This window comes from Erpetoichthys calabaricus, chromosome 3 (genome assembly GCF_900747795.2).
Source record: "Erpetoichthys calabaricus chromosome 3, fErpCal1.3, whole genome shotgun sequence".
NCBI lineage: Eukaryota > Metazoa > Chordata > Cladistia > Polypteriformes > Polypteridae > Erpetoichthys > Erpetoichthys calabaricus.
In genome coordinates this window covers 166,210,117-166,222,274 of record NC_041396.2, presented here as the reverse complement: position 1 = coordinate 166,222,274, position 12,158 = coordinate 166,210,117, and the positions used below count along the sequence as shown (strand labels likewise).

At 35.9% G+C, this 12,158-nt stretch overlaps 1 protein-coding gene across 5 annotated transcripts in view; it reads left to right on the top strand.

Moving 5' to 3' along the window:
* Nucleotides 1-12,158, top strand: part of myo6a (myosin VIa) — a 257,094-nt gene that overhangs the window by 166,956 nt on the left and 77,980 nt on the right. For all 5 annotated transcript variants that reach the window (XM_051925546.1, XM_051925547.1, XM_028797486.2 and 2 more), the window contains exons 11-13: nt 1,036-1,216; nt 1,688-1,832; nt 9,213-9,370. In XM_051925546.1, the coding sequence (XP_051781506.1) occupies nt 1,036-1,216; nt 1,688-1,832; nt 9,213-9,370 (484 nt within the window). The remainder of the gene's footprint in view (nt 1-1,035; nt 1,217-1,687; nt 1,833-9,212; nt 9,371-12,158) is intronic.

Genomic DNA, 12,158 nt, shown 5'->3' with positions numbered 1-12,158 from the left:
GGAGATCTGGGGACCTGGGTTCGCTTCCCGGGTCCTCCCTGCGTGGAGTTTGCATGTTCTCCCCGTGTCTGCGTGGGTTTCCTCCGGGCGCTCCGGTTTCCTCCCACAGTCCAAAGACATGCAGGTTAGGTGGATTGGCGATTCTAAATTGGCCCTAGTGTGTTCGGATTCAGCGGGTTGGAAAATGGATGGATGGATATTAATGAATCTTTTCAGCACTCATTCACAAAAATGCCTTCAATGCCCATTGAGTATATCATCTGTGCTTTTTCAGAACACATCATTTTTGTTACTATCCATGTCACTTTCTGCTAAATATGCATTTCTCTTTTTTTTTAAATGCATTGGTAGTGTTGACAAAGTAGAAAAACTGTGTTGTTTTAAAGCTACTTTTACACATTTTGCCATAAAACCATAAGTAAAAAATGTTTTTTTCACATGCATGATACAATTTTTTGTGTTTAATGTAAGAACAATTTATTTAAATCATTTAATATCATTCATTATTAAAACAGAATAAGAAGACACTGAGATAACATGCCTGGCATGTTAACATGTTTGTTATATGGAAGAGCGCTTGAATTCATAATCTTAAATTTATTAGGAAATCTTTGCCTATTCGTGAAGTGCTACATTTGACAGACATATACAATGTAGGAAAACTATTTGAGAATGAATTTATACCTTGAGTTAATATGAAATCACTTTTCTTCTTATTACTAAATTATATAATGAGCAAAACATCTTACTTCTTTACTATAGTTATCTTTTATACCAATTTCATCAATTTACTAGCCACAACCATTGTTTAACTGAATTAACATAAATTTTCCAAGAAAGAAAATGATGGGTTTGAATTATACAGTTTGTCAGTTTGAAAGATATCTATCTTTGTTAATCCAAACAAGAGACGTAAAAGTGAATTCCAGAGATGTTTATTTTAATAGAGATAAGCTTTTTACATGTTGTATTTATGTTGATACCTTACCACTGTTAGTCAAATAACAAATTTGTTTTTGTCTTGAAATCTTTTAGCATTTAAAAGGAGGTTCATTGAAAGACCCATTGTTAGATGATCAATGTGATTTCAACAGGATGTGTATAGCCATGAAAAAAATAGGCCTGAATGATGTTGAAAAGTTGGATCTCTTCAGAGTTGTTGCTGGAGTCCTTCATCTGGGTAATATTGACTTTGAAGAAGCTGGCAGTACATCAGGTTAGAAAAATTGCTTTGTCTAACCTCTGTACATATTTTCCTTAAAAGAAATAACTATTGACTTGAAAAACCAAAAATGCCCATTGAATAAAAAGAGAGAGCTTACTTTAAAACGATGTCATATGTAATATTTGATCAAAGTACTGTATTTATCAAACTATTCATCATAGTGTCATTAACTCTGTCCTATAAAAAAAAGTCTTTAAATTTCTTTAACCAAAAGAAAATTATCTTTGAACCTATCTCTTTCAAGGTACTTGCTGTGCATTTGTCACAATACAGTAAAACTTGAATGATTTAACTTAATTAAGGCAAGTGCCACATTTTTCATTTTTTCAAAGTTCTAATCTTTCAAAAGTCTGATTGAAAATGAGATGTGATGAGTATGATAAGAAGAATGTATGCTAAACATAGCTAAAAATGTTTTGCAGATGTTCTTATGAAATTCATTTGCAATCTAAAATATTGCAGGTGGCTGTATCCTAAAGAAAAAATCCAGTCAAGCTGTAGAAAACTGTGCAGAGCTACTTGGCCTTTGTGAAGAGGACTTGCGAGTCAGTCTGACAACAAGAGTAATGTTGACGACAGCAGGGGGCACTAAAGGCACAGTTATTAAGTAAGAAAAATTACCTTTACAGGATATTAGCCAACAATATCAACACAGTTCAACTGTTTCTTTTTATAGTAATAAGAAATATATTACCATTATGTTTACATTTAAAAGTAGGTGCTATATTAATTATACTATAATTTTAAAAAGAATACTTGTTTTCTTTACAGTGTTCTCCAGGTTGGTTTTTTTTTTTTTTTCTTTTTCTAGTATACTTCAGCCTTTTTTTTCTAAACTGGAAGAACATTTTATCAGCTTGTGCTAAATCTTGCATGATAGTGCTTTAACATGCTCTCTGACTCACCCGGTAGGAGAGCAAGCAATCTGAAAATAGTGCTTTCTGAGCTCTATTCATTATGGTATACACAGTGTTCCTATGCCAAAATCCACATTTTGTCTGTTAATCAGTCAGCTGTTTTAATATGTTCATATTAATTTCCCCTTGGGATTAATAAAGTATCTATCTATCTATCTATCTATCTATCTATCTATCTATCTATCTATCTATCTATCTATCTATCTATCTATCTATCTATCTATCTATCTATCAAGTATTGTGTTATGTTCTTGAATTTTAAAAATTATGAAAAGAGACTTAAGAAATGCTCAGCAGTCCACATTCCTCCTCATATGTGAATTGGAATTGGAAAAAGTTTTTAATGCAAATTACTGATGAATATAAAAGTAATATGAATAGTCTAATACTATACTTGCTTTCTGGTTTATGTAAGTTACCTAGACATTTAAATGAACTTGAACTATAAATGTAGATGCATGTTTTTAAGTCCTCTTTCCAAATATTAAGGTTTCTGTAAAGCAGTGATTCTCCAAAACAAAATAGCATTTTGCAGCCTATCAAATAAATGCTCCTTAGGTGACTAATCATAATTCAGTTGGATTTTGTTTGTAATCTAGAAATTATGCCAGTTTCAAAATAAACAGTATACTTTTTAATTTTAAACCAGGCATACATTCATGCTTTAAAATGAACTAGAAGTTACTTTAGGGTATTAGTTTGAGAAATGCATCTCGGTGTATACATTCTTAATGCATTTACACTCTTAATATGAGTACATATTGTTGGTGAATAATGGGAAACTACAACTTTTTGGATATTTTTGATAATAACATTCTGAATCTAGATAGATAGATAGATACTCTACAGTACATTAGTTAATTTCAGGGTTACACTGGGCACAATGCATGAACAATTCCTAATCAGGTTGCCAGTCTACTTTGAGCTAACTCACACAGCCTTAAATTCACATTGGGAAAATTAAAACTCATTAGTTAACTTAACATGTGAGGGAACCAAAAATAAACATACATGCAAGGAAAATGCAAACTCCACACAGTTGTTAATTATTTATGTTTCACTATAATCAGAATCTCTTTAAAACACTTTAGTGCATTCTATCCATTTCAAAGTTTTTTACCGGATGTATAGGGTTTTTAAATAAATCCTCACATTACGTTAGGAAATTTATAGATTTTATTTTGCAATGCATTTTTCATCCACTCATACATTTTCTGAACTACTGCCTCTAGTATAATGTTAGCTATCTGTGAGTCCATTCTGTTTAAGTGAAAAAATATTTTCACAGCTGACACATGCAGTATATAAAATTTCTTCTGTTTCAAACAAAGCCAGAGTGCATTTTTGGACCATGTTTACTAACTAGTGGACCTCACAATAGTGGGAAATGGTGAATAGGTTACTAGATTAATTTTTCAATGAGCCCTGGTAGATTAGCTCAGTGGTTCCCAAAGTAGGGGTCGCGACCCTCTGGGGGGTCGTGAGACATTGGGGGGGGGGGGGGGGGGGGGGGTCGCGAGATGATTTCCAAGAAATCAAATACTTTTTTAAAACTTTTTAGAAATTAATTAATCCACCCATCTCATTAGGTGAGGTGTTTTGTTGAAATTAAATGAATGAGTAAATAACAATTTTTTAAAAAGTTATATGGTTGTTAGAGCGTTATGTTCTTTTTTGTTGTCATGCTCTTGTTTGGATAGGATATTTTGTTGAAATTAAACAAATGAGTAAATTACTATTAAAAAAAATTATATGGTTGTTAGACCATTGTGTTCTTTCGTGTTGTCATGCTCATGTTTGGATAGGCCTATTGGCGCATGTGCACCGTTGCGTGCAACATTTCTATATTTTAACCACTTCCGAGGATAGTGGGGGTCACGAGTCACTGGCACGGTTATTTTGGGGGTCGTGAGCTGAAAAGTTTGGGAACCCCTGGATTAGCTAAGAGCCAAAACTTTTTTAGTGCAATTACTGTATATATAGTTCCCCTTGTCAAGTTTTTATCTGAGCCAATGTTTTGTTAATCATTGTGTTGTTTTAAGCTGAAACCATCTGAAAATTGCATTTACATTCAATCATATTTTAACCTGTTGAACCCTAGCACATTTGACCCTTCTTATTCTACTTGATGGGATCAAAATTTTGCTGTTGAGTTAAATGCAGGTTCTGGCTGTAAACTCTAATTTGACTGTAAACTCTTCAATTGAGTGATCTTCTGTGCTATCACTAAAGAGAAATTTTTTTGTGAATTTAGGGGACAGACCAAAAGTTGTTACACATCAAAGTTTACATAGTTAAAAAATAAGAATTAGGGCAATGTTTATGACAGTTATTCACCTACCCCGAAAGATTTCACCAAATTTTACCATAGTCTTTGTCAATGAATTTCAAAGTTGAATAAGCTAATAATAATAAAGTTGACCATCTACAGAAAAAGCTGAAATGTTCTAGATTATCTTTCTAAATTAATATGTCTTTTGCTAGGAATATGAAATATAGTATATCCCTTTCTTGATGGCATCTGGCATCCTTACACTTTGAAAACGTCTTGTAGTATAATTTGCAAAATATTGTGAAATAATTGAAGTGAAATCCTTTGCTTTACATGTATATGTTGTGGTTCTACAGAACATAAAAATGCTGAGTCATTCCAGTAGTTTCCCTTGATATTATGATAATAGAAGTTAACAATGCTGCTATTTCTCTTTAATTGGTTTGTATAATAAACATTCCTGTTGAGAGGGAAGAAAAATATTTTCAGAAATGACAAGTCAAGATGACCTTCTCCAGTGAATAAGTTTTCTCTGTCTTCAGACATGTAGTGGCATATGTAGGAGTGTGTTCTTTTTGAGGCTGGTTCTTACTTTCTGTCTGTTACTTTTGAGATTTGTCCTGGCATCCTACAATGCTGTTCTGATAAAAATGGGAATGAATGAATATTCAGTTTTTGATACCTCATCTGGGAAGGAAGAGGTGGTGGTTAATGAGTGATGGAGAATTAGACCAAACTTAAAAGGGCTAACAAAAGTAATACATAAATGATGCTGGAAACTAAAATGTTTAAAATATTTATTGCCCTGAAATGCTCTGGTGACCTTTTTAAGGCCGGATTCTGCTTTGCTCCCTGTGTTGTTGGGATAAGCTTATTTTCTTCAGCATCCCAAATTGGATTAAGAAGATTTGAGAATATTATGTAAGTTTTATTATCTGTGACACAGTCTGTGTATAGTGTCTTGTGACTTTCAATTAAAGAAATCAGGGATTAAGAAAATTAAAGTAATAAGTAGTAATATTTTTATCTCCCTAACATGCAATCCCAGCACACAGTAGAAGTGCGTAGCTGTATGCTACGTACTATAATTTATTTCTTGTGGTTGGTTCAGTGTAACAGTGATTCCTGCATTTTACATCACTGAGACTTTGGGTGTTGGATGTGGTTACGCTAGGTAGGCAGTAAGACGTCATGTAAGCCATCCAACCACTAAACATATCACAAGAAAAAGCATTGTGCTTGTTGTAATGTGTCTTTTTGTCTTTTTTAGATAAAAATACAATTTATTCATCTTGGTTGTTTTTTCTTATAAGTATGCATGACTAGACAGTAAAGAAATCAAGAGATTATTTTAATAGTGTAATAAAATACTTGACTCATCAGCATATTTACACAAAATAGGTTATATACAGGTCCTGGTCATAAAATTAGAATATCATGACAAAGTTGATTTATTTCAGTAATTCCATTCAAAAAGTGAAACTTGTATATTAGATTCATTCATTACACACAGACTGATGTTTTCCAAATGTTTATTTCTTTTAATGTTGATGATTATAACTGACAACTAATGAAAGTCCCAAATTCAGTATCTCGAAAAATTAGAATATCAATTAAGACCAATGCAAAAATAGGATTTTTAGAAATGTTGGCCAACTGAAAGGTATGGACATGAAAAGTATGAGCATGTACAGCAGTCAATATTTAGTTGGGGCTCCTTTGGCTTGGATTACTGCAGCAATGCAGCGTGGCATGGAGTCGATCAGTCTGTGGCACTGCTCAGGTGTTATAAGAGCCCATGTTGCTCTGATAGTGACCTTCAGCTCTTCTGAATTGTTGGGTCTGGTGTATTGCATCTTCCTCTTCACAATACCCCATAGATTTTCTATAGGGTTAAGGTCAGGCGAGTTTGCTGGCCAATCAAGAACAGGGATACCATGGTCCTTAAACCAGGTACTGGTAGCTTTGGCACTGTGTACAGGTGCCAGGTCCTGTTGGAAAATGAAATCTGCATCTCCATAAAGTTTGTCAGCAGCAGGAAGCATGAAGTGCTCTAAAACTTCCTGGTAGATGGCTGCGTTGACCTTGGACCTCAGAAAACACAATGAACCAACACCAGCAGATGACATGGCACCCCAAACCATCACTGACTGTGGAAACTTTACACTGGACCTCACGCAGCGTGGATTCTGTGCCTCTCCTCTCTTCCTCCAGACTCTGGGACCTTGATTTCCAAAGGAAATGGAAAATTTACTTTCATCAGAGAACATAACTTTGGACCACTCAGCAGCAGTCCAAAGGCGAGACGCTTCTGACGCTGTCTCTTGTTCAAGAGTGGCTTGACACAAGGAATGCGACAGCTGAAACCCATGTCTTGCATACGTCTGTGCGCGGTGGTTCTTGAAGCACTGACTCCAGCTGCAGTCCACTCTTTGTGAATCTCCCCCACATTTTTGAATGGGTTTTGTTTCACAATCCTCTCCAGGGTGCGGTTATCCCTATTGCTTGTACACTTTTTTCTACCACATCTTGTCCTTCCCTTCGCCTCTCTATTAATGTGCTTGGACACAGAGCTCTGTGAACAGCCAGCCTCTTTAGCAATGACCTTTTGTGTCTTGCCCTCCTTGTCAAGTCAGCAGTCTTCCCCATGATTGTGTAGCCTACAGAACTAGACTGAGAGACCATTTAAAGGCTTTTGCAGGTGTTTTGAGTTAATTAGATGATTAGAGTGTGGCACCAGGTGTCTTCAATATTGAACCTTTTCACAATATTCTAATTTTCCGAGATACTGAATTTGGGACTTTCATTAGTTGTCAGTTATAATCATCAACATTAAAAGAAATAAACATTTGAAATACATCAGTCTGTGTGTAATGAATGAATCTAATATACAAGTTTCACTTTTTGAATGGAATTACTGAAATAAATCAACTTTGTCATGATATTCTAATTTTATGACCAGCACCTATATATATGCTATATTTAATTCTTCTTGCATAGGTAACATTTAAACAAGTTCAGCAATCTTTTCATATTATGAAGTGAATATGATGCTGATGGCCATTCTATGCATTCAAAACCAGTTCCAAATAAATATTTAAACATAAATCTTAAACACCACTCTTTTTTCTGTAGCTAGTTTTCTTATGATTTTGGCCATGTGCTTGGGGCAGTTTTCATGCTGCAGAATGACACTGGGATTGATCAGACGCATCCCTGATTGTACTACATGATGGATAAGAATCTGCCTGCTCTTATCATCAATGAGGGAGGCATCAATTTCGATTATATCACCAACACTGTTTGTGGAAATGCAGCCCCAAACATACAGAGAGCCTACACAGCATTTCATTGTTGCCTGCAGGCATTCACCCATGTACTATTCTTCAGCCCTTTGGTGGACTAAGTACCTTCTGTCAAGTTTTTGTGTGAGCACCTGCTGCCATATTTCTGCACCCCAGTCCTGTATTTTTGTGTATAGATAAGTTGTTTGATTTTCTTTCCTCCTTAGAGGAATGGCTGTTTGGTCACCAAGAAGACTACTTATAATAAGACATTTCTGGAGTATATATTGGTGTACCAGGATCCCACTGCTTTCTGCCAGTTCTGAGCTGATAGTGGTTCTGTGCATCTTCTGATTTTGAAAAGAAATAATCTTGATTTCTCATTTGCTGCATTCAGTTTCCCTGGCCAACCAGTGCGTTTACAGTCCTTGTCCATTTGTTTGTACTTCCACACAAGAGCTTGTGCAGCACATATGGAAGCTCCTGTTTGCTATGAATTTTTTGCTTTGAGATGTTGATGATGAAAGAATGACCACCTTGTGTCTTGTCTATATTCTCACTTTTGACATGATGCACGATTTGCAGCTTAAACCACCATATCTACCACATTGTCCTCTTTTCAGTATGGCTATCTCTTTCCCCATTTCATTCCCTCTACATAGCTGTTTCTGTTTCAGTTAATTACTTCGACTCAGTTTATGCATTATGTCATTGTCACCAGTTTGTTATATTTGTTGAATTAAGCACTGAACTTTGTGCCTGCAAAGTGGTCTATTACTATGTTAGTTTTTCTTCTTTAACGGCATTCAAATATCTTAAAGTATTGCTTCATTTTTTGCCACAGAAATGTTTGGAACTTTAAAACTCCAAAAAACTCCACAAAACATAAAATAACTATGATAAAAAAATTTTTGAACTGTCTGAAATGTCCATGATCAACATCAAAAATAAATTAAATGTGCAATTCAATAATTTTGATCAGTCAATCTTTCTTGTAAATAAAATATTTCAAAATTACCATTGTAGTAATGCATGCAATTTAAAAGCAACACTCTATAATGGGGTAAAATAAAAATATTTACAATTTCATTGTATATCACAGCACAGCATTAGTGGGTAATGGTATCAGCAAGAATAAAAAAAGAACAACATGTGCATTGCAGTTAACTGATGTTAAGAGCTGACGCATAGCGTTGTACTGAAGTACTGGTACTGAAGCGTCAGTTTTAGCACAATTAAATATAAAAACATTGCCTCTAAAATATAAGATATGGAAGATGAGTTTTCAGACCTAGTTCAGTATTATTTTCAGTCTAATAGCATTATGAAACTTAGTAATATATATGTTTAATATCTTGCTTTTATTCATTTTCCGAGTAAGATCTGTGAAAAGTATGGTTTTTATTTGAATGTCATAAATTGATATATGGACTAGAACACTTCTAGTTTTATTTTTTGTAATGATTATGCTTTATTGAATAATTCTTAGTTGGAGTTTTTGCTTTGTTTTGCAGGGTACCCCTGAAAGTGGAACAGGCAAATAATGCACGTGATGCTTTGGCTAAAGCTGTGTACAGCCGGTTGTTTGATCATGTGGTAAAAAGAGTGAACCAGTGCTTTCCATTTGAGACATCATCTTGCTTCATTGGAGTTTTAGACATTGCGGGGTTTGGTAAGTTCAAGCTACATTCCATTTTTATTAATTGACTTATTTGCAAAATACATTACTATTAATTGCTTCTTTAATCTTATAGCATTTTTGCTTATGGGAAAGGTGCATTGTACTATAAAAGAGACCGAAAGGAATCAGAATGATCTTGGCTAATTTGCATGTTTTATTTTTACATGAAATGAATTTGTCACTCTTGTTACAGAATACTTCACATATTTCACTTATAAAGTCAGTAAGTCAGTCATTGTCCAATCCGCTATATCCTTACACAGGGTCACGGGGGTCTGCTGGAGCTAATCCCAGCCAACACAGGGCGCAAGGCAGGAACAAACCCCGGGCAGGGTGCCAGTCCCCCCACATAGGGACAATTTAGGATCGCCAATGCACCTAACCTGCATGTCCTTGGACTGTGGGAGGAAACCGGAGCACCCAGAGGAAACCCACGCAGACACGGGGAGAATATGCAAATTCCACGCAGGGAGGACCCGGGAAGCAAACCCAGGTCTCCTTACTGCGAGGCAGCAGCGCTACCACTGCGCCACCGTGCCACCCGTACATACGAAGTACTTTAGTAATTTTACAAATTGTGTTACTTAATTTAGTAATCATTAGCTAGTCCTTCCAGTATCTTTGAATATCATTGTTATGCAATACCTATGATTTACACCATGCCACAAAATACAGTGGAACCTCGGTTCACGACCGTAATTTGTTCCAAAACGATTTGGTCGTGACCCGAAGTAATTTCCCTCATAGGATTGTATGTAAATAGAATTAATCCATTCCAGACTATACAAGCTGTATGTAAATATATATTTTTTAAAGATTTTTAAGCACAAAAATAGTTAATTATACCATAGAATGCACAGTATAATAGTAAACTAAATGTAAAATCATTGAATAACACTGAGAAAACTTTGAACAGAGAAAACTAACATCGCAAGAGTTCACGCTATAGCCTTATGAACCGATCGAGTTTTAAGCACAGGGAAAAAAATGAACATTTGAAAAATTTGTAATTTATACAAAAACTAACCATAAACAACCAAGAAAACTAACCTTGCATGAGTCGAGTTTTGGCATGAAGGAAGTGAGGAGGAACTGGGTGGAGAGGAGATTACAGTTTTGAGATAAAGTCTGTGACAATGCAGGTTCGCTGCATGCTCCCATCTCGCTTCCGGGAGCCCTTAAACCCGTCACCGTTGGCAATGTTACCAATGAGCACGACAGTGAAGCCCTACAATGGAGCAATCGGATGGTGCAAAAAGTGCCAAGTGCTTTTATTAAAATCAACAAAACAACAATCAAAAACAAAGTCCAAATTAAATAAAGTGCAGTGCTTTCAGAATCCTTCAATAAATAAATGATCCCATAAAAACAAAAGTGAAGTGGAGGTTAAAATCCAATAGAAAAAAGTCTTCATTAAATACGAGGTTAAAACAATGCTCGAAGCAGTCTCTTTAAAAACAAGCCCAGTGCATTCTTTAACTGCCTTCTTGGCCTTACGCGGCCAGCCATCCTTCTTCTGGTCACTCCAGCTCCTTGATCACTCAGCTGGAGCGTCCGCTTCCTTCTGCCCCACCGAGTGTCGGCCAAAACACCCCTGCTTGAGCTCACTGTCTAGCTGCCTGCCTGCGAGCACATGCTCGCTCGCTCGCTCCAATAGAAAAAAGTCTTCATTAAATACAACGAGGTTAAAACAATGCTCGAAGCAGTCTCTTTAAAAACAAGCCCGGTGCATTCTTTGCTGTAGCAATCAACCACCACGCCCCCTCGCTAAGCTGCAAGCGCGACGATTATTTATTTAAAACTGGCCTCTTGACGTGAGCTGTGGACCCACTATACCACAAAGTCCCTCTGCACGATGCACGTCTGACCGAGAACAATGTACTGTACAGAGAGAGACTGAACACGTGCGTAAATCACTGGCGCATACGAACCGGAAGGGATAACGAAATAGAGCACAAAGAGTTCACAGCGAATGCACAGGGAGAGACTGAACACGTGCGGAATTCATCAGCGCGTACAAACCGGAAGGGAAACTGGCTTGTTTGTCACCCGAATGTGTGGTCATGAACAGATGCAAAAGTTTGGTGAACTGTTTGGTCGTAACCTGATTTGTGCATGTTCCGAGACGTTCGTGACCCGAGGTTCCACTGTACAATGATGCATTCTTAATAGTTTATAGTAAAATATTTTCATTACATACATATTCCAGGAAGACCTAAAGTATAGATGAGGAAATCAATAAAAAATGTTCTTAAGATGTACTAGTGGAAAACTGTTATCAGTGAAGGTAATGAACCTATTATATAAAAGTTACAAACAAATACTAGTAAAATCTTTGTGTGTCCTTTGTTAGATAGAAGCTATAGAAGATGTATTGTTGTTTATAATGGGTATTTCTTCTCCTGTAAAGCAATATTAATGAGACAATTTTCTCTTTAATTCCTCACTCTTTTTACTTCCATTTAAATGGAAGTTTTATGGTGGGACCAAATAATTGTTACCGTGTTAAGATGCTGATTTAAAAGATTGTGAATACCTGATTTTTGATAGCATCTGTATGTGTCTCTGTGTGTGTGTGTGTGCGTGTCTGTAGAAAATTATATTTTATTTTCACATGACTACATCTTAGCAAAGACAGAACATTTTAGAACTAGCAGTTTATGACATACCTACCCTGAACTCAAGTCCAGTAGAAAATTGTTTCATTTATCTGGGATTTTTACAGTCAGCACGGTTTAGTCATGACACCAGGAATATTTTTGCTTCAGTAGTTTTTGAG